This window comes from Phytophthora parasitica (genome assembly GCF_000247585.1).
Source record: "Phytophthora parasitica INRA-310 unplaced genomic scaffold supercont2.4, whole genome shotgun sequence".
Lineage (NCBI taxonomy): Eukaryota > Oomycota > Peronosporomycetes > Peronosporales > Peronosporaceae > Phytophthora > Phytophthora nicotianae.
This window is the reverse complement of record NW_008648990.1, coordinates 1778669-1802873: the sequence shown is the minus strand read 5'-3', so window position 1 is coordinate 1802873 and position 24205 is coordinate 1778669. Positions and strand designations below refer to the sequence as shown.

Sequence of the window (24205 nt, the reverse complement as noted above, 5' to 3'; positions counted from 1 at the left end):
GTTGGGCCGCCGAACAGTACGGGGGTTCTGCCTACTGCTGAGCTTGGGCAACTCACAACGCACTAAGATTTACTTAAACGCCAGCGCTGCGTTGCAAGGCATGTGATCAGCAAAAGGTTCTGATGGAATGAGGCGCATGTAACCAGACCTGTAATGCCGCAAGCTGCACATGCCTTGTGGCAGTACAACCCGCAGGCACACGAGAAAATGGAACTGGGAGACGGTCCGTTAGTCTATCCGTGAACAGTCCGAGGCACAAATGACCGCTCAGCTTAACCAAAACTTACTCCAATAGCTCCAGATCTAGCAACCACAAAATTGTTAGTTGTTAGCAATAATACAAACCGACCTCACGGCAATATTCCTTCATCTTCCGGATATCTTCGTCGTATATCTCTGGAAGTAACAGGAACGCATACAAAACGAGCAACTTTGAATTAAATCGGCAATCTTAGTCTCGAATCAACTCGACAGCAACGCTGTTGTCGACTTGGCGCTCGCAATTTAGGTAACATTTCGAATACAGCGCATTGCGAAAGTATTGCTAGGAATTAGCCCCCACCATGCAGGTATTATACAAATTTGCTCCATGTCATGAGACCACTTCTTACTTCCATTTCGTCAAGAACAGCACACAGATCACAAACATCCGTCCATCCAAGAGTCAGCAACAACTCTCCAACGCGACAATTAAATATCCGTCCGCCGCTCTTGCGTGTTGTAGAGGTAGCGAGGAGGCTGAGATACACTGCTCTGAGAGACCCCGATACCCGCATTTCGTAAGCCATCTCGGCCAATGCTCATGAACATGTTGACGCGGCTGGTCGCTACTCCCTGAGACCGCAACAAATCGCCGAGCTGGGACAGAATCTCTGATGCGTTGGCCATGGTCACAGTGGTGGTAGGTGCTACGACCGCGCTCGACCCACCACCCCGCAGAAATGGATGCTGTAGTAGACCATTTTCTCCATCGATCGGTGGTCGGAGACGATGGTCTCGCTGCAAACACGAACGAATCACGTCTTCCAGGTCCTTGTTCTTCAGCGGCGGAAAGTTGATTGGCACTGTCGGATCAATAATGCAACGAAACTTCTCGATGATGTTGTGCACATCCCCAAACGGAGGCTTCGAGTACACAATCTGGTAAAGGATGCATCCCAGTGACCAAATATCACTTGCGCGCCCCACCTAGCCATTAAAAAAGTATTACAGTGGTAGGCGAGTAAGTCTTCGTCTTCACTCGTCTCCACTAAACCTTTTGTCGTACCTTCATTTTTCCTTGAGGATCGCGCTGGCCATTGGGGGCTGTGTTGCCCTGAATCGCCTCTGGGGACATGAAATTGACTGTGCCGATTTGGCTATCGCGTTCAATGTTCGTTGTGTCATTCGAGATTGTCTTCGCGATTCCGAAGTCGATAAGTTTGAGCGCACCATTCACAAACAAAAAGTTGGCCGGTTTAAGATCACCTAAAGCATGTAGAAAGTATTACAGATTAGCACGGACGTTGTTGCTATCACATTCCTGGCACTGCTGCTCTTACCGTGGATAATTCGCTTTTGGTGAATAGCGTTCACAGCTTGAAGCATTTGAGTCCAAATCACTCGTAGCATATTTTCATCCATGCCACCCTGTAGGTCTCGAAGCCGCTCACTAAGGTCGATTTCCCCGTGCTCCATTATCTATTGTATGACCACGCAAACAGTAAGCATAGTGTTCGCGCATACCATAAGAATCAAGCGAACATACCACATTGATCTGCCGCTGTTGGAGGTCCTGCTCGGCAGCAATAAGCTTGATGATGTGCGGGCTTCCTTGCAATCTTCTCAGCAATTCGATCTCGTTTGTAAACTGGGCAATGCTTTGAGCATCCAGCTTTTTCAATTTGATCTTCTTCAGCGCGTAAATCTTGAGATCTGGTCCCAGCATCCTGTAGACTTTGCTGCTCCCACCACTACCAATCTGCTCCAGCTTGATATACTTTTGGTCGTTTACCTAAATATTGCAAGCAAAATAGTTCCATCAATTTCTTCATGCATCCTTGTCCGAGATAACAGTCAGCTAGTACGTACCACAACTTTGCTCGTCAAAGACTCCAATGCATCTCGAGATGAAACACTGTCCATTGAAGCCACTGGCGGGGATGACGACGACGATACAGAACCAGGCGAGCTCGAGTCGGCATATGTTGCTACTCCAGGAACAGCTGGGTCCAGTTGTTGACGCTTCGGAGAACGATAATAGTCGATCGCGCGCGATGTAGTACTGCTCGCTCGTACCTGCGCGTCTACCCGTGTAGCATTTGCCTTAATTTCCCATGGAAATGGCCTATGCACTCGTGGGGATCGAGTTTCGGGGGCTGACGATTTGTTGCTGGTCATAGAAGTGGTCATCGGTACTGGCAATACTTCCTCGCTCTCCGGTGATAACTCTGTTGCTGCGCTCTCTTTTGATGGTGGCTCAGGCAACGTCACAATTGCTTTCTCGGGTGGTATTTCTTCTACTGAGGTCTTGAATGTCACATTCATTGCTGTAGGCTTTGTTGGTGGACCAATCGAGGTTTTAACGTCCGTATCGCCAGGAGGACCATTTTGAAGGCTTTTCTTCTTCATCATCTTCTCTTTCTCTTTTTCGGGATCCCACTTTAAAATGTGTTTTATATCACCCACATTGATCTTCGGCTTTTTGTTGCTTTCCGCCGTGGACTTTGGAACGCTACTTGCAGGATCCGCACTCTTTAAGTACAAATCGACGTGTTAGCATTTGCCAAATGGTCAAAGTTCATCACTATAACACAAACCTTTATCGGCGTAATTGCCTTACTGTATACGGTTGGCGTTGCTTGACTCCCCATCATAGCATCGTCGTCTTCGTCATCGTCGTCACTCTCGTTTACATTGGATGCAACTACTCGACGCGGTGGGCCGTCTGTTGTCACATAATAGGCACACGCGAGCTCATTAGATCAGGAAAACATCAACAATACAAGCAAACATCCTCCGTACTAAGCTGAAAGAGATGGCGGGTTTTTCTCGATGTGGACTGCGTCTTGAGACTTGACCGTGTGGGGATTGAGGGCGTCGTAAGCAGCGGCGACTTGTTAGAATGCGACGCTTTCGACGCGGTCGAAAACCCTGCTCCATTTCGAGCTTGGCTGAGTGGCGTTGCATTAATCGGTGTCGTCGCCGTACGAACTGGACCTGTCAATGGTGTCGCATTAGACGGAGTCGTCGCTGTACGAATTGGTGCCGCCACTGGACCGTCTCGTCCTCGGCTAATTGGTGTCGTATCTGCAGAAATAATTGACGGGTGAAGCGGCGTCGTCACGCGTGGCGTAGTGACTCCAGTCTGCCTCCTGTGTTTATCAACTGTGATGTTGTCCTGCGTCCGTCGAAGTGTCCTCAACGCCTGCACCTTTTGTTCTTGTGGTGAACCTGAGAAAGCCGCTACCCACCCTGCTCTTCCTGCGATGACCTTCTTCAGCAACTGCTCCTTCTGAGTCGGTGTGAGTGCGTCATTGTCCACTCCTCGTTCCAGAATCTCCTCCGCCGCGTCCTTGTTCCCTGCTGCATATTCAAAGGCTGCCTCCTCCTCATATAAGAGCGGTTGCTTCTCACCCACTCGTCGCTTCTTCATCTCCTGGAAGTTCTGTCGCACTCCAGCCTCAGTACTACAAATACAAACATTCTGTCAGCTTTACTCAAGTCAAGTCAGACACACACCCACGTACTCGCTCAGCTTGGCCAGCATAATGCACATTTCCGTGTATCCTGCAGTCTGGCGCGCCTCCTCCGAGTCCACACAGGTCAGAGCACGTTTCAGTAGTCGTATCTTGCTGTATTTGGCGGGATTTCCAACCAATGGGCAGCGCAGCAGTTCCAGCCAAGTATCGACCGTCAGTGGGGCCTCTTTGAGTGCGATCACGAGCCGCAGCCGCTTCTCCGTGGGCTTCTCCAGCATGAACAGGGAGCGCGCATTTTCCCCGAAGTTTAGAATCTGTGTCGGCTGGCCTGGAGTATATATGTCTGTATACCGCACTGTGGGCAAGGGAAGCTCCTTCTTTAGCGACTCGATTATGGGCTCAGGCGGCTGGTTCTCCTTGTCGTCAGGCACCTCCATCGTAATCTTCCGCCTGGTGGGGAGGTGCGAGAGCGCTTCCCGCGGGCGCTTGCGGCCTCTGGGGACCGGCGCGTCGAGCGCTATGGTTGTCGGCGAGTGCGCACAAGAGTGATGGTCGCGCGTACTGCTCTGCGCGCGGAATTCCAAGTGAAAAGCAATGGACCTGCCGATTGGCAATAAATGGAAAAGAAATCAGGGATGATGATTGGTTGAAACTTTGATTTGAGTTATCAGATGCAATTGTTGCAATTGCGGATACAATGAGAAAGACGGTGAACGATGCTGTCTTCTCTTGGCCAGTTCTCGTCTCTCAAGCAGCATGATCGGCGCGTATTTTGTTAGCAGGACGGAGCTCCTTGCTTGGCTGAACGCGTTGTGCGCGATGGAGCTGACGAGCGTGAAGCAGACGAGCTCCGGTGCCGTGGTGTGCCAAGTGCTGGACGTGCTGTATCCAGGCAAAATCCCCATGAACCGAGTGGACTGGACTGCCACGCAACCACACGAGTGTGTACACAATTACAAACTACTGCAGCGGATATTTCTGTCTCTGCAGATCGACAAGAAGATACCTGTTGACAAGCTGATTCACGGCAAGTACCAGGACAATCTCGAGTTCCTGCAGTGGCTCAAGGCTTTCTATGATCGCCACGAGCCTCCACTACAGCCCTACGACGCCCATGCGCGGCGAGCTAAAGGAAAAGGCGGTGTTCAATATAATCAGAAGCTTAAAGGCGCTCTCGTGAAGAAGAAAGCGAGAGCTGCTACCCCGAATCGACATTGTTCGGCTGAAGTTAAGGACGCGGAGGTCGCTGCGGTGCTGGAGAAGATGAAGGACATGAAAATCAAGAGTGACGGGCTGATAGAAGAGAAGCAAGCACTTGAGGTAGAGCTCCACGCGCTCCGTGAGAAGGTACGCCTTGGATGTGAGCGTTTAGTGCTGAGGTGTGCGAGTTTACTGAGGTGTACCGCCTTCTGATGACCAGACTGAGCGGATCAAGGATGAACGTGACTTCTACTTAAACAAACTGGAAACGATTGCGGAGTTAGTACACAACGCCGAGCTATCGAAGAGCACGAGTGCACAGACCAACCTGCTTGGTCTGTCAATCCTCGACGTGCTGTTCGCGACGGAGGAAGATGAGGAGGAGAACGAGTTGCCATTTTGAGAACGAGCTGAAAGCACTCGACTCAAACATCGTGCGCAGTGTGTAAGATACAATCAACGTCTAAAAGTATGAGCTATCAAAAACCATTTTACGATTTACGTTCCTGAACCAAGTAAGAATTTCTTAATGCAAAAGCGGCTCCGATGTGAACCTTCGGGATCAGTGACAAGTGTGTATCCAAGTGATAAATGGTGTCGCACTTGAAATCTTAGCATCGCGGGAGGATTGAGAACACTTCGAGCACACAAAGCTCATCACTTTGGTGGCACATAATCACGGTAGAAAAGGGCACGAGTCCGACCGGGCAAGCAAGATCAGAGCTTGCCAGCACACAATTGAAAAAGCTTCACCGCAGACACTCCGACCAACTCGCCTGTAGAACCAAGTATGGCAGATACCACAAGTCAGCAGCCCAAGCTCTACATCTACGACTTCTGTCCGTTTAGCTGTCGTGCACGTGTTGCACTGGGCCTAAAGAAGGTCAAATACAACGTCATATTCATGGCCTTCAACGACGTCGCAACGCCAACGAGTCTGGTCGGCACCAAGGCGGCTCCGATTTTCGTGCCGGTGGGTGAAAGTCCCTTTACAGAGAGCTGGGACGTGGTGAGTTACGTGGACAAACACTACGGCGACAGCCCCCATCATTAAAGAGGCTTCAGGTCGTGAAGACCTGGCCAAGTGGATCGAGTCTGCAATGCCCTCGCTGAACGTGCTGTACAACCCTCGACTGTACGCTGCCCCGCTACCCGAGTTCACCCTTCGTGCGTCGCGCGAGTTCTTTAAAACCAAGAGAGAGGCGTCCATTTCATTCAGTGAGGCACTTGCTAAGACCCCGGATCTCGTGCAAAAGGTCAATCAACTGTTGTTGGAGCTCGAACCCATGTTGTATTCGAATCACTCCGTCAACGAGGAGCTCAGCTACGACGACCTGGATCTGTTCGGTCGCCTGCGTGCTCTCACGCTCGTCAAGGGCATCGAATGGCCCACCAAGGTGCGAGAGTTCATGAACTTCATCTCGGAAACCGGCGATGTACCCATGCTTGACGCTGTTGTCAAGATCTAAACAGAAATGTTTGCTGCATTTACCCAAATGTCATTTTGTTGGTTTGCTCTCTAACCGTTCTCCTTACTAAGAAATTCATGAAATCCTCTCTAAGTGTCGGTTTGGAACAGTCGGTCATTCCAAGACTTGAGCACTATCGATAAGGATGTACCAGACGCAAGATGGTGCTGGGAGCAGCTACACGTCGACGATCTACGGGTTCATTCGTGACCAAAAGTACGAAGAAGCCGTGCGGGTCCTCCAGATCGAGTTAGAGAACCATCCTCACAGTCGAGCAGCTCTGTCACTGCTTGGATACTGCTACTATCACATGCAGCTCTTCCACCAAGCCGTCGGGATGTACGAACAATTGTGTGCCAATTACCCCGAAGTGGACGAATACCAGCTCTATCTAGCGCAGTCACTGTACAAATCCGGCCAATACGACGCAGCTTCGAGACGAGCGAGTCAACTAGAAAGCGAACAATTCGCACAACGCGTGCATCTGCTTCGAGCAGCCTCGTACTACGAACAGAACGACATTAAAGCCACACGCTCCGTACTAGAAGAATGTCTACCCGACGACCCCACCACGATCGTATTCGACGGGGCTATCGAGTACAAGGAAGGTCGGTACGAGGCTGCACGTGCCAAGTTCGCGGATGCCCTCAATATCCTAGGTTATCAGCCCGATCTGTCCTATAACATCGCCCTCTGTTTCTTCAAGATGAAACAATACGGCAACGCCATGCGGCAAATAGCCGAGATCATTGAAAAAGGGGTACGAGATCACCCCGAATTAAGTGTAGGCAGTAAAAGCGAGCAGAACGCCGACGTCAAGTCCGTTCGAAACTCGACGGTCCTACGCGAGACTGCTCTTGTTGAAGCCTTTAACCTCAAAGCAGCCATCGAGTACGAAATGAAGAACTATAAAGGAGCTCGAGACGCTCTATTGGACATGCCACCTCGACAGGAGGAAGAATTGGACCCGGTATCGCTCCACAACTTCGGACTCATGAACATGGACGTAGACCCTAACGGTGGCTTCAAGAAGCTCAATTTCTTACTACAAAACCCTCCATTCCCGGTTGAAACCTTCTCGAACTTATTGATCCTGTACACCAAGCACGGATTCCACGATCTTATGGCCGATGTATTGGCAGAGAACGCTCACCTGACGTTCCAGTTATTGTCGAAAGATTTTTACGACTTCATGGACGCCACCGTGACGCTACAGACATCTCCTGAGGACGCCTATCGCAAGTACGATGAGCTCGCAACCAAGCATGTTGAAGGACTACGTAAACTAACCAAGAAGATCCAGGACGCACGTTTAGCGCAGTCCAATGAGGACATCAAGACCTCGTTGAAAGCGTACGACGACGCATTGGAAGACTTCATGCCTGTGTTAATGGCACAGGCGAATATCTACTGGGAACGTGGCAACTACACACAAGTAGAGAAGATTTTCCGTCAAACAGCCGAGTTCTGCTCGGAGCACGAGGCTTGGAAACTCAATGTGGCGCACGTGTTCTTCCTTCAGGGCAACAAATACGAACAGGCTATTCAGTACTACGAGCCGTTCGTGAAGAAACATCAGGATAATTTGCTCGATGTACAGGCTATTATTTTGGCAAATTTGTGCGTGTGTTACGTTATGAACACGGACAACGAGAAAGCGGAGGAATTACTGCGCTCTATTGAGCGAGAGGAGGAGGAGGAAACGAGTCGCGACCCTGATAAAAGACTCTTCCATCTCTGTATAGTGAACCTTGTCATTGGCACACTGTATTGCTCCAAGAACAACTACGACTTTGGTATTTGTCGAGTCATGAAGAGCATGGAGCCGTATCACCGCAAACTTGGACCAGACACGTGGTACTATGCCAAGCGCTGCTTCCTCGGGTTGGCGCTCACGCTAGCGAAGCATATGACCACTATTCGTGACTCCACCATGGATGATATTCTCGAGTTCTTGGACTGTGCTGACCAACATGGCAAGGATATCTTCACGACTACTGAAGCTGACCAAAAGAATGCAGGCGCGACTGGGAACAATACGATCCAGCACACTATCAGCTACGAGGTACGTGGCTACTTCCAGTTGATAACCTAGATTTAATTCTTACGATTGTTTTTAATATTCAGGCTCGGGTTTTAAAGCGAACATTCCTCAAGCTACGCTCGTAGGGCGAAGAAGAACGTTCGAAAATCTTTTCATCAACGCACATTACATCAAAAAGAAAATAACATCGACGCTGGGTATACGCGAATTATAGTTGGAGTGAACAAGTTTGTCGCCAATTATGAGATTAAATCTACTACTTGTACGTCAAAAATAATCATTCTGTTGTTAAAGTGACAGCAATGCGAGGATGAAGAACGTCTTAATTCATCGCGACACAGTCCCAGCAGTTTAAAAAACGCGCGAATCTTATGCTTCATCGCTGGCTCCATTGACGTTGGTTACGACTTGTTCTTTCTGAGTCTGGTAGTGTTCAGGTAGTCGAGTTGTTTAGAAGATCATAGACACGAATTCACATTGCCCATTATTATAATAGGCCAGTACCTCAGCTGTGCGCGTCTTCGAAATGGTGCGTTACAACAGAGCGGGTGAGCTCTTCAAAACTTGCTCCTTTAGTCCGTCGTCTGCATCCCAAGGATCACTATCCAATTCACCGCCCTCCTAACAACTGTAACAACCAAGGCGATCTTAGCTATGGAGTCAGCCTACACAACTTCCACCACTCCACCAGTCGTCGACATCACCAACAAGTCCGGCAACTATGGTGCTTACCCCGACACACCATACTCTCCTCCCCAGATCGACCCCTGCGAGCGTTCACTGCACCACACTAACCGCAGTCAGTACTCTCGAGATGAATTTCACCACAAGCAGTGGTTCGTGACCAGTAGTGCCTACCTACGTGAATGTTACGCCGAATTCCTCGGCACCTTTGTCATGATCTCCTTCGGCATGGGTGTCAATAATCAAGTCGTACTCTCGAAGGAAAAAGAAGGCACCTGGCTCAGTATCAACATGGCGTGGGGTATCGCCGTGCTCATGGGTGTATACTGCTCAGAAGGAGTGAGCGGTGCTCACCTGAACCCAGCCGTTACACTTGCTCACGCCGTATACGGTCGTCTTCCTTGGCGTAAGATGCCTGGCTACGTCGTCTCGCAATTCATCGGAGCTTTCGTTGGTGCGTTTGCGATCTACCTGCTCGACTACGAGCGTCTACACAAGGCTGATCCAGATAAAGAGACCATGTTCCACAACTTCGCCACCCACCCGAACCCGGAGATCTCCAACCTTACAGCGTTCTACACAGAAGCTCTGGCTACCGGAATGCTCTTGCTTTGCGTGTATGCTATTACGGACCAGCGCAACCGTTCACCTGGTACCGTCGGTACTCCGTTCGCTTTTGCACTCATGATCATGGCGCTCGGAATGAGTTTCGGTATGAACACAGGATACGCGATGAACCCAGCCCGAGACTTCAGTCCTCGCCTGCTTACCTTCTTCGCTGGCTACGGTACCAAGGTCTTCACGGAAAAGAGCTACTACTTTTTGGTCCCAATGTTCGCGCCGCTAATCGGAGGAGTCATCGGCGCGGGTGCGTATGAGATCCTTGTGCAAGTGCAGCACCCGCACGACCCATCCGAGTACTTCTGACAATATAATCGAAAAGTATGAACAAAGAACGAGAACCCAGCACAACCAAATGGTACCTAACTTAGCCGCTCGCTACAAAATATAAAAACAATAGAATACCCTTCGTTGTTTTGGTTTTGATTTCTGGAGCCAACATTTTAGATCAATACACAGTTTTACGCCGCTCAAGAAACTGAAGCCGAACAATTCAAACGTCATATTCGTGGGAACAAAATCGACCATGGACGGAGACACGATCAAACTGATTGTGCAATACGACTAGTGTAGCGCCACGTAGGTTGAACACCTCGTATTCATCATCATTAGTGAACAGTGTTGACGAAAACACGTTATCCTTGTTCCAAAGCACCAAACTTTTGCTTCAGCCAATCATCAATCGCACAATCCTGGCAATCACACATACCCGCCTCAGACGTCGATGCACCGCGTTATACCCGCAACGAAGACCCCGATTAACCAATACTCTCACTCTCAATTTTGCTCAAACCACACGAGACAATGACAACCACGAAGGTTAGCTTTAGCGCCGTAAACGACGACTGCAGTGGACCGCACACCAGAGATCCGACGCCGTACATTCGTGCTCCCGATACTCACGTCCCCATTAATGATCAAGAGTCTTCACAATACCTTCAAGCGGACCACCACGAGCTCACCAAGCGACGGTTGTTCGTCACATACAACACGCACCTGCGTGAATGTCTTGCCGAGTTCCTGGCTACGGTCTTAGCCATCACGTTCGGTCTTGGAGGGATCGCTCAAAATGCTCTTTGGAATGGAGGAGGAGACACCATGACTGTCAGCGTCGGCTGGGGAGTGGCCGTGATGCTTGGCACGTTCGTCGCGGACAGCGTCAGTGGTGCTCAGATCATCTCCGTCATTACTGTCACCAACGCCGTGTACGGCCGTATGCCGTGGTGGAAGGTCCCTGGTTACATGGTCGCTCAGATACTTGGAGCTTTCGTCGGTGCAGCACTGATCTACGTCCTGAACGCCCAGAAAATCCGTCGTGAGGATCCGAACCAAGAAACCATGTACAGACTCTTTATCACATATGCACGCGATGGCGTCTCGAACTACACGGCGTTCTACACAGAAGTGCTAGCGTGTGCGTGTATCATGTTGGCTTCCTACGCCATCAAGGACAGACGCAACCGCTGGCCTGGCAATAGAGGTACCCCGTTCGCCTTAGCTCTGCTGGTCACGGCCATTTCGTGTGCGTTCAGCTCCAATTCTGGTCTTGGTATAAGCCCAAACCGAGACTTCGGTCCTCGCCTCTTCACTTATATCATCGGGTATCACATGGTGTTCACAGAAGACTCGCACTACTTCTGGATCCCGATCGTAGCGCCATTAATCGGAGGTATCATTGGCGGTGGACTTTACATTCTCTTCGTTGAAACACAGCACCCTGAACTCCCACAAAAATCAACGTCGGATCGAGAACGAGTTCTCGAAAGTGTCTAGAGAATTAAACCGTGCAATACAATAATGTACTGCACGATGTGTTCATAAATTGCAGATGACAACGTCCGCACGATGCGTTTCGTATCCCGCTCATAACCCAAAAGTGCCATTCTCCATCCGATGACCAGCAAATGGCATTGTCACAATATGGTAGCTAGCGCATTGTTTGCCGTCTGTCTGTTTGTCGCAAGGCTCGTGAGGAGGAAAACTACCGGTACAGCATCGAAAGCTTCGTAGCTCTACACGCGGACATCTGGCAGACATGATACATGTTGCATTGGGGACCAATCTGCCATAGGCACCACTCGGCATGAGGTTCCGTTTTACATCTGCCTTACCGGCTCGTCCATTGATGAAATGCAGCCTTCACGCACTTGCTCGGCATCATAGGCCTCCATTCATTCTTCATTTCACTACCTTCGAGCACACTCTCAAGCTCAACGCTTCGCTCTATCCATGGAGGAACCAAGTTTCGTCAACAGCGGTCAGTACGTCCACGATCTCATCGAGAGATCCGGGCACCATAGTGGTGGTGGTAAAACGCCCAAACTGAGCCGCTACCCGTCAACTCCGCACACGCCGATGCACCGCCGGCCAGGACAGGCACCATACAACTTCGCCAATACGCCGTACACCCCTCGACGCCGCAATGCTTCCATGCACTCAGTGCTCCACCAGACGAACCGCAGCCAGATATGGCTAGCAGACGACAAGACCAGGAAGCTGCCAATTATACTGAAGAGTGTACATCTACGCGAATGTCTCGCCGAGTTCCTAGGCACGTTCATGCTCTGTGTCTTCGGCCTCGGTGTGAATAACCAAGTCGCCCTGTCAAAAGGAGACAATGGATCATGGTTGAGTATCAACATTTGCTGGGGTATCGCTCTACTCATGGGGGTCTACATCGCGGAAGGAGTCAGCGGCGCACACCTCAACACGGCCGTGACCTTCACACACGCAATGTTTGGCCGTATCCCATGGTGGAAATTGCCTGGATACGCATTCGCACAGACATTCGGCGCGTTTGTGGGGGCCGGACTGATCTACATCTACCAGTATCAAAACATCATGGAAGAGGATCCGCACAAGATGGCTATGCACGCCAACTTTGCGACGTATCCGAACGAGAACATCTCCAACCTTACTGCGTTTTACAGCGAGGCGCTGGCTACGGGGTTACTCCTTATAGCAATCTACGCTATCACTGATGAGCGTAACCGCGGTGCAGGGACGGTTGGTACCCCGTTTGCTTTTTCTCTGCTCTTCATGGGGCTTGGAATGGCATTCGGCATGAACACTGGATACGCTTTGAACCCAGCCCGGGACTTTGGTCCGCGACTGCTGACGTTCTTTGCTGGTTTCGGCTCCAAGGTGTTTAGTAGCAGAAACTACTACTTTTGGATCCCAATCTTCGGACCAATGTTGGGTGGTGTCATCGGCGCTGGAGCCTACATTTTGCTGGTGCAAATCCAACACGATGTTGAAGACGACGACGAAGACGTGTAGATTTATCATTTGTGAATATATATTACGTCATAAATTCTTCATATAACACAAGCTAAAGGGTATGAGGTATATTTGACTCGCATATAGTAAATGAGAACACTGAAGCAGTCAGACCTCCCCAGAAAATTGAGATAAATTGCCCATGTAGTGTTCAGCCGCAGCATACTGAAGAATTTGGGGCGCTCCATACGGAGCCTATTCCAGCACTTGGTTTCGAAACAGTAGAGTCGATTCATATGTCGAACACTCTCCACACAAATGCCCCGTATCATTTCGTCAAGTCCATCCGCTCCACATAGAGAGCCACATGTACGTACACTCCAACACGAATGTCTCCTGTTATCCACAAACCACAAAACTGCTAGCAGAAGCTCAGGACCCCTTCATTATTCATTTTTCCAGCAACTAAAAACACCATCTAACTCTCCAACCAACATGGAGGAGGCAAGCTTCGTACACAGTGGAGATATCTTCTCTCTCACCGACAAGTCAGGATACCAGATTCCTTACTACATCAAGACTGGGGCAGCACAAGATAACGTTGGACATCGTCGACGGATGCCTCGATCGTACTCCACGCACTCAGTACTGCACGAAACCAACCGCAGCCACGTGTACATCACCGGCAGCGCTCGAGAGCACATCCCGTTCGTGACCAAGAGCGTGCATATGCGGGAGTGTCTGGCCGAGTTTCTCGGTACACTCGTGTTCCTCTGCTTTGGCATCGGCGTCAATAACCAGGTCAATCTGTCCGACGGTGCCAACGGAACGTGGCTCAGTGTCAACATTTGCTGGGGCATTGGAGTTCTCATTGGCGTCTACGTCGCGGAAGGTATCAGCGGCGCCCACTTGAACACCGCCGTCACGTTCACCCACGCGGTATTTGGACGTCTTCCGTGGTGGAAAGTGCCAGGCTACGCAGCAGCCCAAACGATGGGAGCGTTTTGCGCCTCCGCTCTCGTGTATGTGCTACACTACCAGCGTCTTATGGAGATAGACCCGAACGGAATGACCACACAAGGCAACTTCGCGACGTACCCGAAGGACAACATCTCTAACCTCACTGCCTTCTACAGTGAAACATTGGGAACTGCAGTGCTGCTCATGGCCATCTACGCCATTACCGATGAGCGTAACCGAGGCGCAGGCCCGGTCGGTACTCCGTTCGCGTTCGCGATGCTATTCATGGCTCTAGGTATGGCATTGGGCATGAATACCGGCTACGCTTTGAACCCGGCACGCGACTTTGGTCCCCGTTTATTCACTCTACTAGCTGGGTACGGCCCCAAGGTCTTCTCTGCAAACGCCCACTACTTCTGGGTGCCTCTCATCGGGCCTCTCATCGGCGGCGTTATGGGCGCTGGAGCGTATTTCTTCATTGTGCAGTTGCAGGAGGATGCCGATGAGGAAGAGACCGAGTAGTTTTTTTTTTCTTTAAAAACAATTCTGTTAATATGACGCAGGTCTACTCAGTATATGTTAATTAATGGTACGAAGCTTGCGAGTTAGTCTCAGCGCTAGCGGAGGGTATGATGCCACGGCGTTAGCGGGACTAGATCGTCCCTATCAGTATGAGTAGAGATATCTGGACTGGAGATACTGCGAGGCTGCGTGCAGCCACTTTCGAAGTCGCGGAGGCATCACAAGGACCACCTGTACTCGTTGTGCGACGATCACACCGTCCTCGTCCATTACGTCGGCAATACCGTATTGCAGCAGTCCTAGGTGGATGTTGAGCATTGGTTGGTTTCTGGAAAACTTTAAACACTTGGAGCTATAGGGCATCATTACAAGAGCAGAAGGATCGGTGAGCCACAGCAATCTGGCTGGAGTGAAAATCGTGGCAGATAAGCCTTGCCTGGGCGCTGAAAAAGGAGAATGGTCAGGGAAGGCATCTGAAAAACATCGCGCGACTTTGGCGCATGCCAAGAAACGCAAACATGGCTGCAGTGAGTTTTCGTAAATGAAATTATTGAATTTTGAAAATTGATTTTTTAATCTGCAAACGAGACTAATTTTAATATTGTACTGTTCAAATAGGGAAATTCCGTTTGGGGTCCGAAATTAACAAAAGGATACCATTTTTTTACGATTAATCCGCCAAAAAAGGTCCGGTTGTTTGTCAAGCACACAAATCAGAAGGCTGCGTTTCTGATTTCAGCCCGTTGAAGAACATGTTTGACAGTTGAAGAGCATGCTGCTATTTAAATGCAGGGAAACTCAGATCCGGTCTGATTCGGCTGATTCCTAATGTTTTGTAAGGAATCAGCCGAATCAGACCGGATCTGAGTTTCCCTACATTTAAATAGCAACATGCTCTTCAACTGTCAAACATCTTCAACGCACTGTGGGACACATATTCCACTAAGAAAGGCACTCATTACTGAGGCACTGAGCGGGGCGCTTCAGAAAGCGCCAAGCAGAAACGCTGAAGATATGTGAAGTCAAGAATGTTCATCGCCTGCAGTGCTGCAACCGGAACTACGCTGGTACAGATTAATACTTGCAATACGTCGGGCGTGGGAGCAATTGCATTCCTCGTGTGCACGCACTGGCTCACGACCTGAACGTTGAAGTTTCGATCAACTAGTGAGTCGCACAACTTGGTGCGCAACATTCAGCCTCGCTTGAACTTGGTCGCAACTACGCCACGTCTTCCGCTGATCTCGCAGTCCCTACTGTACAATGGCGACAGCAGTTAAGGTAACGCGATCGATGCAGACGAGTAAGGTCTGTGCTTATACTCTTAGTGTTGGCTCAAGGAGCAGAGCGACAAAAGCATCGATCCGGGCATGATACCAACACATGCATACTCAACACTTACATTATCCTTCTCCGGGCTATCATCTCGGCAGCGGAGGCGAAAAATTGCAATAACACTTATACACTCGGATAGACGTCCCACTGCTTGCTTTCACAGTTTACGCACCTGGCAAGAGTCACCGCGCGATACGCAATGGTCAAGCTGAAGTACCTGAGTCAGACAGGTAACCCGAGCTCACTCGTGTCCAATTGACCGTCAAGTCAAGTGAATGTAGCCTCAAGCGGCCTTGAACTTGTTCAACAGCTCTCACGCCAGGGCTCTGGCTCCCACCGACGCTGCCATCTTCCACTACGGTAACTTGCCTTTGGTGGAGACGATTACACTTCCTCGCTCGGAAGGCCTCGCTCATTCTCCATTTTAACGCCTTCCAAACACATCCAAGGTCGAGCCTTCATCGCAAACCTCAACAATGGCTCCGTTCCCGTCCAACCAGACCCCGGATGTGTCGGCCAACCCAGCCCCGCAGCCGTTCGAAGAACTCGACGCCAAGCGCGACGTCAGCTACATCGATATGCCGTTGACGCCTAAGACAACTAGCGTCAACCCGGCTGACGCCAGACTCGCGAGTCTATCTCGCTTCGCCGTACAGAGCGTACATCTGCGCGAATGCTTCGCTGAGTTTCTCGGCACATTCGTCATGATCTTGTTCGGTATGGGCGTCAACAACCAGGTGACCAACTCGCAAGACGCTAATGGTACTTGGCTCAGTATCAACATGTGCTGGGGCATCGGCGTGCTCATTGGCGTCTACTGCACGGAAGGTATTAGTGGAGCCCACTTAAACACTGCAGTGACACTAGCACACTGCGTATACGGTCGTCTACCGTGGTGGAAGGCACCTGGATATATGATCTCACAGGTCTTGGGTGCATTCGCGGGGGCCTTTGTGATCTGGGTCATGCAGTGGCAGAACCTTAACGTCATTGATCCCGACCGCGAGACTACGCAGAGTAGCTTTGCTACATACCCGAGCGATAATATTTCTAACTATACTGCCTTCTACACTGAAGTAGTCGGTACAGGCATGTTGCTACTCGGTATCTACGCTATCACGGACCAGCGCAACCGTCCGGCTGGGCCAGTGGGAGCTCCTTTCGCCTTCTGCCTTTTGATCATGGCTCTCGGTATGTGTATCGGTATGAACACGGGTTACGCTATTAACCCGGCGCGTGACTTCGGCCCTCGTCTCTTCACGAGTATCGCTGGTTGGGGCTCCAAGGTCTTCACTCTGCGCGATCATTACTTCTGGATCCCGATCGTGGGGCCACTGATCGGTGGCGTGATTGGTGCCGGTCTGTACGTCATGCTGGTGGAGATCCACCACCCGCGCCAGACGCTACCTTAAGAACGGTATGACCGATCCCAGACCAAGTACTTACGAAGTTGTAGTCGGTGGTTGTTAAGTTTAATGTCGATCGTAGCTTCATAAAATAACTACCTATATACTATGTGTTCAAATGGAAAATGGTGCCATAGAGTCATGTCTAACTTCTCACTCTTAGCTCTGTTGTCCATTTTGATCACTGACTGCAAGTACGGCAGCATCATACTAAAGATCGAGAATCCCATTGCTACCCCAGTATCGGAGCGGGGATTGATCTGTGGCGTAGGGTGAGATGCTAGATGAGACAGAGATTTGGCATCCGTTTCTTTGGCCCCACTACCTTCCACTCCAAATCCACATCATGAGAAATCAAGGCAATCGAGAATACGATAGCACCGAGAACCGCGCTCAAAATCTACGCACGTGCCGTCAAGCATAACGCTTTCCTAGTTTTTTTTTACGTTAATTTGTAGCCGATAATTTCCACCTGGATCAGCCTGCGCTGGACATCCCACTGCATCCGCTTGCTTGCTTGGTCGCTACCAACCTATGCAGCAACCCACGCGAGAGACGCAGAGATGGAAAGCTCGAGCATTAGCGACTTTTGCCTGTTCATTCCAAGACTCATTCTCATTTGTGCTTTAAAGTACTCAAACCAACAACTTCGGACTCTTAAATCTGCCAACCACTTCACCATGGCCCAGTACGCGGCTGAAGATGCGACTTCTACACCTACGCAGGAAACCTCAGATGTCGACAAGGTCGAGAACGGATACGCCAACATGCCTAGCACCCCCAAAGCGACGGATCTCCTCCCCACTACGACCAACAAGCGCACGGGTATGTACCGGTTAGCGGTGCAGAGCGTGCATCTGCGCGAATGCTTCGCCGAGTTCCTTGGTACCTTCGTCATGATCGTGTTCGGCATGGGCGTCAATAACCAAGTGACCAACTCACAACAAGCCAACGGCACGTGGCTCAGTATCAACATTTGTTGGGGTATCGGTGTGATGATCGGCGTCTACTGCTCCGAAGGTGTCAGTGGTGCCAACCTGAACACAGCTGTGACATTGGCCCACTGCGTCTACGGCCGCTTACCATGGTGGAAGGCCCCGGGTTACATGTTTTCGCAGTTCCTTGGTGCCTTCTGTGGCGCGTTTGTGATCTGGGTCATGCAGTGGCAAAACTTGAACTTAATCGACCCGAACCGAGAAACCACACAGAGCAGCTTCGCTACGTACCCTTCTGAGGGTATTTCCAACTATACAGCTTTCTACACTGAGTTCGTTGGCACAGCCATGCTGGTACTTAGTATCTACGCCATTACAGATCAGAAGAACCGTCCAGCCGGTAAATACGGCAACGCGTTTGCCTTCGCTCTCATGATCATGGCTCTGGGTATGGCTTTCGGTATGAACACGGGTTACGCTGTAAATCCAGCTCGTGACTTCGGTCCTCGTCTGTTCACATTGTGCGCTGGCTGGGGCTCGAAGGTGTTCACATCGCACCATTATTACTTCTGGATCCCCATTGTAGCGGACCTTCTTGGTGGTGTCGCCGGCGCCGGCCTCTACCGTCTTTTGGTGGAGATTCATCACCCCCAGGCACCATTGTTTTAAGTAGAAATTCCTAAAAAAAATTAATAAATACAAAGAATTAACTTAGAAAAAATGTTGAAGGCCTGGTCACAAAATTTCACTTATTGAAATTCTCACTACCTCTCAATCGAAGAATTCCGTGGTGAAGACGAGCTTATCGATCACGGCGGACACCTAAGCATGAAGATTGCAACATTCCCATCCCCTTTACCGACACATAGTTTCAATGGTGACGTGTACTACGTGCGCGAATGCTTCCCCCGTTACTATACATTGATCACGGATCTACTACTCCACCACGGCGTGGACATCGTTACCGTTACTGGGACGACAGGTTCCCCCATTTTTATTATTACGGTTTCACTTCATACTCTTACAGCGCTAACCTCGAGTTTACCTGCTGTAAAACCACAGGAATCGGGACAACGGCTTTCTACGGCTATTTCTTCTCGCGCTATACCCAAGAGCACCCGATGCAACTATCATACCGCATCATTCACAGATGACGCCCATTTGCAAGAATCTATGGTGTTTTCTGAGGGTCATTGCAGTAAAAAAATACGGAGGATACGATATGTTAATGCACTTCGAGCGACGGGCTGCTGACCGTGGAGTTGAAGTCACTTACTTGTTTGATATCCCGCCACCGTTCCCACCTTCTCGAGCGAAGATGGTGTGCTTCACATGCCCTAATCAGTCGTGGTTCAGAAAGATTTGCAAATGTTTTAACAAGCGCATAATTTACATGTCGTTGTGGGACCTGGACGAGCTGAAAACGGCAGTAAAACTCCTTCATCTCGACTCGGGTGATCCACCTGTGACACTAGAGACGACTGAAGAGCGCTTTCCCAAGTTTGGTGGCGTGGCACGCGAGTGTCTTTCTTCCAACGAAAAATTTGTGCGCAGGAGACTGGGATATCTTCGTGGAGATATCGTGGATGATGATATTCACACATAAGTGCAGTATAGTATGGGGTATTCACAGAAATGAAAGCATGTGCCATTACGAACCAGGACAAGAGAAACCATGGCGCTACACTGTTCGTATTGCGCCAAAATTTGTTTCCCACTTGGTGCTCAAGCAGCTCGCTTTCGAATTTAAGTATCGGTATGACCAAAATAATCAGAAAGCGATATTAGCCTATTTTCGGGAATTTCTTAAAATAATCAGAAAGCGAAATTAGCCTAGTTTCGGGAATTTTCGGAAAGAAGCAGCTTTTGCTGTTCAAGATGGCCAAACAGCTGTCTCTATGAAGGGGAATGAACTTTTGCGGATTCTGCAGAATCTTGGATTACTAGAAAAGGCGTTGGAGCAACCAAACAGCGCAGCGTTGATATTTGCCGTTCCGAAGTTGAATGTAGACGCATTTTGTGAAAAACAAGTGCTTTTATGGGACGCACCAGCCAACTCGGACGACGTCGAACGTGCCCTCAACGAAACGGCGCAACAGCTCGTCCGCATGGATATCAGGACGAGTGGAGATCTTCGGCGTGTGTTCCAGAATCCAAGCAAAGCGAGTGTGGCACAGAAAGAGGTTTTCCGTGACGATATTCTGGTGAAATTTCAAGCAGATCTTCAACAATTCGATGAACTTCAAGAGTGCAAGGCCAAAATGCTGCTGCAGATTCCGCAGTACGCATGGGAGGCATAGCTTCTAGTTGATTTCAAGATTTTTCTTTTGCATAATCTACGGTTTGACCCTCGTATACAATGATTTCCGAGTGAAGCAGGTTGATAAAAATTTAGAAGCTCACAAGAAGAGAAGTCCGTCTTCGACAATAAATCAATCGTGTGTGTTTGTGTGTGGGTGGGTGTGGGTGTGGGTGTGGGGGGGGGGGGGGGGGGGGGGGGGGGGGGAGCGGGGCACAAGAAAAGAGTAGCCCAGGAACTACTTGGTAGAAGCCGTTCGTGTAACCGGTTCGTAGATACTAGCAGGTTGCTCAAACAGGAGCTCGAGATGAACAACCTGGTGCTCGAGTTTCCATCATTGCAGATAGTATCTGCGATGAAGACTTCTTAGGGTGTTATTGCTCTCTTTCCCCGACAGCATTTTTATTTATTGGAAGCGTGACAAGTTGATTTCACGAGAGAACATCCACATGAATTATAACATTCAACCAGGGTGGCATTACTTGTACAAAGGATGTCAGAAATGCTTTTTTTTTTTCTCAATCTACTTCATTAAAGTAAGGGTAGCATTTCGATTGCACTGCCAATAGCGGGAGAAACTTGGTTGAGCAAAATAGATTCGCACTGTGTTTTCGTTGTAAGTAAGTGGAACTGCCAACACTCATTTTCAGCAAAATGGCAGAGCATTTTCACGCCTAGCGTCGGCTCAGAACGAGTTCTTTTCGTTAGTGACGGCAACTGATTTTCAACATTGTGGCGATCCCCGCATCCATTTGAGGCCTTTACAGGTGTCCTTTGTGTATGATTCCAAACTCTTTGACATGAAGCGCTTGGAAGGGGGGTATTGACCCCCTTCCAGATTTATTCTATGAGCTGAAGAAAGGACAAATCTAAAGTCCCAAACTTGCTGCGGGAATCGCTCCATACAATGCAATGCAAAAACGCCAGCTCAAGTTCCACACAGTGTAAGACATACAGTGACATACTGTGTGTACCTCGTTTGGATACCAGCGAGCCTGAGAAAATACCAACTCGAATTCATACGAACAAATCTAGAACAAACACAATTAACTCGTTGAACCCCTATATTACACTTGCTTGGTGGCTACTACCGCTCTATCTAATGAGGTAGAACCGACCGATGCTGTCAGCTCGCCTACACTAGCTCTGGCTGAGGCTGCGGGTGGTGCATCTCCACTAAGACGCGGTACAGACCTGCGCCGCACACTCCGCCCAGAGAGTCGGCGACGAGCGGGATCCAGAAGTAGTAGTTTCGAATGGTGAAGACCTTGGAGCCCCAGCCGGCGATGGCCGTGAAGATGCGTGGACCCAAGTCACGCGCAGGGTTCACAGCGTAGCCCGTGTTCATGCCGAAAGCCATGCCCAACGCCATGATCATGAGGCAGAAGGCAAAGGGAGAGCCCACTGGGCCCGCAGATCTATTGCGCTTGTCCGTGATGGCGTAGATACTGAGAACCAACATGGCAGTACCGATGAACTCGGTGTAGAAGGCTGTGTAGTTGGAGATGTTATCGCTCGGGTACGTGGAGAAGCTGCTCTGTGTGGTCTCGCGGTGCGGGTCGATGACGTTGAGGTTCTGGTACTGCATGACGTAGATGATGAAGGCTCCGCAGAAGGCACCCAATAGTTGTGAGATCATGTAACCGGGAGCTTTCCACCACGGCAGACGGCCGTACACGCAGTGCGCCAGTGTCACGGCCGTGTTGAGGTTGGCACCACTGATGCCCTCAGAGCAGTAGACGCCGATGAGCACACCAATGCCCCAGCACATGTTGATGCTGAGCCACGTGCCGTTGGCGTCTTGCGAGTTGGTCACTTGGTTGTTGACGCCCATACCGAAGACGATCATGACGAAGGTGCCGAGGAACTCGGCGAAGCACTCGCGTAGATGCACGCTCTGCACGGCGAAACGCTGGAGACCTTGCGGTTTGGATGTTGAGAAGGACGTGGCTGTCTTTGGGGTGGTAGGCATAGCGGCGTAGCCGCTCTCGACCTTGTCGACTAAGTCGTCAAAGGGCTGCGAGGCGGTAGTAGCTGTGGCCGGAGCCACGTCGGGTGTGGTCATGGTTGCGGATGGCAGTGGGGCCATGTCAATTTGAGTTTGGTTGAATGTTGTTGTGCTTTGCTTGACCAGTTGATGGTAAAATGCAGAATGGTCGGATGTAACTTAAGCATTGTCATGGTGGTTTGACGGCACCTCTCTTCAGTATCAAGCGCCGATCTGTGACGAGGAAGCTGCAGCGACAAGAAGCGGCGATTATTTGATTGTTAATTTCGGATAATTTCTAAGCGTTCGGATTATGTTCGTTTCTATCGAGATGACTTGGTTGTTGTATGGTCTAATGTGGCGTGCCTTGGTGCGTACCTAATGCGTTTTTCTGCTTCGGGTGCGATATCCTGTGGAGCCTCCAAGCAAGCAAGTCGACGTCAAGAGGCGTCCACCGAAAATCTTTTTCAGCAATGCCCTGTGTAGGCTTGCCTGGTGCGATGAAATCCGGCGGCAACATGGTTTACATGTTCTTGTAGGCGTTGGATACCGTCACAGGAGTAAGACACGTTCGTCAGAGGCATTGGTTGGCTGGCAGACATTACAGTGTAGCATACATTTTCATGGTTGTGCTGGCGAAGACGTAGCGCTATCAAACTATATGGATGCATGAACTGGTGTGCAAATTTCCGCTCACCAATTGAGCACGATGCTAAAGTGCAAAGATCGAGCTGGAAAGCAGTCAGACCACTTAACAGACTGCAGAGCTGTCTGCTATACATGCAACTGATGGAGGAGACTGCGCCACCCAGTAAGCAGCTCGCCAACGCGGGATAAGCGCAATGCAGCCGTAGCTAAGACTTAGGTCAAACAACCCTCTGTCATAGACGCGGCATGATACAGCGGCGACACTCGCTTGCTAAAAAAAAAACTGAAGCATAAACTAAGTGCTCATCTCTCGATTGTACCTGGTTACATTCCACCCTGTTGCTAAATGTGGTGATCCCGCATTACAATATCAACCTGCTGGCTATTACAGCCCTATCCGACGTGACACGGGTGCCAGTTTTTCTTTTTATTAAAATTGCTGCATCCTCCCACCCTACATCGTGTCCAGACGTGTGCATACCGATTAAAAGGCCATAACATCGCATCAACCTCACCAAGTTCGCGATGCCACAACTAGCTCGGTGAGAAAGTTGTTCAGTGGGTCGCCTCTTGACGTCGACTTGCTTGCTTGGAGGCTCCACAGGATATCGCACCCGAAGCAGAAAAACGCATTAGGTACACACCAAGGCACGCCACATTAGACCATACAACAACCAAGTCATCTCGATAGAAACGAACATAATCCGAACGCTTAGAAATTATCCGAAATTAACAATCAAATAATCGCCGCTTCTTGTCGCTGCAGCTTCCTCGTCACAGATCGGCGCTTGATACTGAAGAGAGGTGCCGTCAAACCACCGTGACAATGCTTAAGTTACATCCGACCATTCTGCATTTTACCATCAACTGGTCAAGCAAAGCACAACAACATTCAACCAAACTCAAATTGACATGGCCCCACTGCCATCCGCAACCATGACCACACCCGACGTGGCTCCGGCCACAGCTACTACCGCCTCGCAGCCCTTTGACGACTTAGTCGACAAGGTCGAGAGCGGCTACGCCGCTATGCCTACCACCCCAAAGACAGCCACGTCCTTCTCAACATCCAAACCGCAAGGTCTCCAGCGTTTCGCCGTGCAGAGCGTGCATCTACGCGAGTGCTTCGCCGAGTTCCTCGGCACCTTCGTCATGATCGTCTTCGGTATGGGCGTCAACAACCAAGTGACCAACTC

The 24205-nt window shown here is 50.1% G+C and overlaps 15 protein-coding genes across 15 annotated transcripts; 13 read left to right on the top strand and 2 right to left on the bottom strand.

Moving 5' to 3' along the window:
* Nucleotides 1-690: 690 nt before the first annotated feature.
* On the bottom strand, nt 691-4117 carry PPTG_03517 (TTK protein kinase; the record flags this gene model as incomplete). The annotated part of the gene is made up of 8 exons (XM_008896191.1): nt 691-1188; nt 1268-1467; nt 1542-1680; nt 1748-1993; nt 2071-2733; nt 2799-2926; nt 3004-3668; nt 3729-4117. The coding sequence occupies 8 exons, from the start codon at nt 4115-4117 to the stop codon at nt 691-693; spliced, it is 2928 nt and encodes a 975-aa protein (XP_008894439.1).
* Nucleotides 4118-4436: 319 nt separating this feature from the next.
* Nucleotides 4437-5283, top strand: PPTG_03516 (hypothetical protein; the record flags this gene model as incomplete). The annotated part of the gene is made up of 2 exons (XM_008896190.1): nt 4437-5027; nt 5101-5283. The coding sequence occupies 2 exons, from the start codon at nt 4437-4439 to the stop codon at nt 5281-5283; spliced, it is 774 nt and encodes a 257-aa protein (XP_008894438.1).
* Nucleotides 5284-5670: 387 nt separating this feature from the next.
* On the top strand, nt 5671-5934 carry PPTG_03515 (hypothetical protein; the record flags this gene model as incomplete). The annotated part of the gene is made up of 1 exon (XM_008896189.1): nt 5671-5934. The coding sequence occupies one exon, from the start codon at nt 5671-5673 to the stop codon at nt 5932-5934; it is 264 nt and encodes an 87-aa protein (XP_008894437.1).
* A 46-nt stretch (nt 5935-5980) lies between these two features.
* PPTG_03514 (hypothetical protein) lies at nt 5981-6349 on the top strand (the record flags this gene model as incomplete). Its single annotated transcript, XM_008896188.1, has 1 exon — nt 5981-6349. One exon carries the CDS (start codon nt 5981-5983, stop codon nt 6347-6349), a length of 369 nt encoding a protein of 122 aa, XP_008894436.1.
* A 145-nt stretch (nt 6350-6494) lies between these two features.
* Nucleotides 6495-8518, top strand: PPTG_03513 (hypothetical protein; the record flags this gene model as incomplete). The annotated part of the gene is made up of 2 exons (XM_008896187.1): nt 6495-8414; nt 8477-8518. 2 exons carry the CDS (start codon nt 6495-6497, stop codon nt 8516-8518), a joined length of 1962 nt encoding a protein of 653 aa, XP_008894435.1.
* A 529-nt stretch (nt 8519-9047) lies between these two features.
* PPTG_03512 (hypothetical protein) lies at nt 9048-10004 on the top strand (the record flags this gene model as incomplete). The annotated part of the gene is made up of 1 exon (XM_008896186.1): nt 9048-10004. One exon carries the CDS (start codon nt 9048-9050, stop codon nt 10002-10004), a length of 957 nt encoding a protein of 318 aa, XP_008894434.1.
* Nucleotides 10005-10400: 396 nt separating this feature from the next.
* PPTG_03511 (hypothetical protein) lies at nt 10401-11526 on the top strand. The gene has a single exon (XM_008896185.1). The coding sequence runs from the start codon at nt 10503-10505 to the stop codon at nt 11469-11471; it is 969 nt and encodes a 322-aa protein (XP_008894433.1). The 5' UTR covers nt 10401-10502; the 3' UTR covers nt 11472-11526.
* A 401-nt stretch (nt 11527-11927) lies between these two features.
* On the top strand, nt 11928-12977 carry PPTG_03510 (hypothetical protein; the record flags this gene model as incomplete). The annotated part of the gene is made up of 1 exon (XM_008896184.1): nt 11928-12977. One exon carries the CDS (start codon nt 11928-11930, stop codon nt 12975-12977), a length of 1050 nt encoding a protein of 349 aa, XP_008894432.1.
* A 435-nt stretch (nt 12978-13412) lies between these two features.
* PPTG_03509 (hypothetical protein) lies at nt 13413-14987 on the top strand (the record flags this gene model as incomplete). Its single annotated transcript, XM_008896183.1, has 1 exon — nt 13413-14987. The coding sequence occupies one exon, from the start codon at nt 13413-13415 to the stop codon at nt 14397-14399; it is 987 nt and encodes a 328-aa protein (XP_008894431.1). The 3' UTR covers nt 14400-14987.
* Nucleotides 14988-15962: 975 nt separating this feature from the next.
* Nucleotides 15963-17471, top strand: PPTG_03508 (hypothetical protein). Its single transcript, XM_008896182.1, has one exon. It carries the CDS (start codon nt 16211-16213, stop codon nt 17144-17146), a length of 936 nt encoding a protein of 311 aa, XP_008894430.1. The 5' UTR covers nt 15963-16210; the 3' UTR covers nt 17147-17471.
* On the top strand, nt 17465-18840 carry PPTG_03507 (hypothetical protein). Its single transcript, XM_008896181.1, has one exon. The coding sequence runs from the start codon at nt 17704-17706 to the stop codon at nt 18742-18744; it is 1041 nt and encodes a 346-aa protein (XP_008894429.1). The 5' UTR covers nt 17465-17703; the 3' UTR covers nt 18745-18840.
* Nucleotides 18841-18982: 142 nt separating this feature from the next.
* Nucleotides 18983-19791, top strand: PPTG_03506 (hypothetical protein). Its single transcript, XM_008896180.1, has 2 exons — nt 18983-19057; nt 19138-19791. The coding sequence occupies exon 2, from the start codon at nt 19226-19228 to the stop codon at nt 19679-19681; it is 456 nt and encodes a 151-aa protein (XP_008894428.1). The 5' UTR covers nt 18983-19057; nt 19138-19225; the 3' UTR covers nt 19682-19791.
* A 125-nt stretch (nt 19792-19916) lies between these two features.
* PPTG_03505 (hypothetical protein) lies at nt 19917-20529 on the top strand. Its single transcript, XM_008896179.1, has one exon. It carries the CDS (start codon nt 19974-19976, stop codon nt 20373-20375), a length of 402 nt encoding a protein of 133 aa, XP_008894427.1. The 5' UTR covers nt 19917-19973; the 3' UTR covers nt 20376-20529.
* An 818-nt stretch (nt 20530-21347) lies between these two features.
* PPTG_03504 (hypothetical protein) lies at nt 21348-22628 on the bottom strand. The gene has a single exon (XM_008896178.1). The coding sequence runs from the start codon at nt 22461-22463 to the stop codon at nt 21510-21512; it is 954 nt and encodes a 317-aa protein (XP_008894426.1). The 5' UTR covers nt 22464-22628; the 3' UTR covers nt 21348-21509.
* Nucleotides 22629-23945: 1317 nt separating this feature from the next.
* PPTG_21316 (hypothetical protein) lies at nt 23946-24194 on the top strand (the record flags this gene model as incomplete). The annotated part of the gene is made up of 1 exon (XM_008896569.1): nt 23946-24194. A coding segment is annotated over one exon (249 nt), but the record flags the coding sequence as incomplete, so codon positions are not given.
* Nucleotides 24195-24205: the final 11 nt, after the last annotated feature.

What these genes read in the sequence shown, in the direction of transcription:
- PPTG_03511 (XM_008896185.1), top strand. Translation starts at nt 10,503, where the DNA reads ATGACAACCACGAAGGTTAGCTTTAGCGCCGTAAACGACGACTGCAGT.
- PPTG_03506 (XM_008896180.1), top strand. Translation starts at nt 19,226, where the DNA reads ATGACGCCCATTTGCAAGAATCTATGGTGTTTTCTGAGGGTCATTGCA.
- PPTG_03508 (XM_008896182.1), top strand. Translation starts at nt 16,211, where the DNA reads ATGGCTCCGTTCCCGTCCAACCAGACCCCGGATGTGTCGGCCAACCCA.
- PPTG_03505 (XM_008896179.1), top strand. Translation starts at nt 19,974, where the DNA reads ATGAAGGGGAATGAACTTTTGCGGATTCTGCAGAATCTTGGATTACTA.
- PPTG_03504 (XM_008896178.1), bottom strand. Translation starts at nt 22,463, where the DNA reads ATGGCCCCACTGCCATCCGCAACCATGACCACACCCGACGTGGCTCCG.
- PPTG_03507 (XM_008896181.1), top strand. Translation starts at nt 17,704, where the DNA reads ATGGAAAGCTCGAGCATTAGCGACTTTTGCCTGTTCATTCCAAGACTC.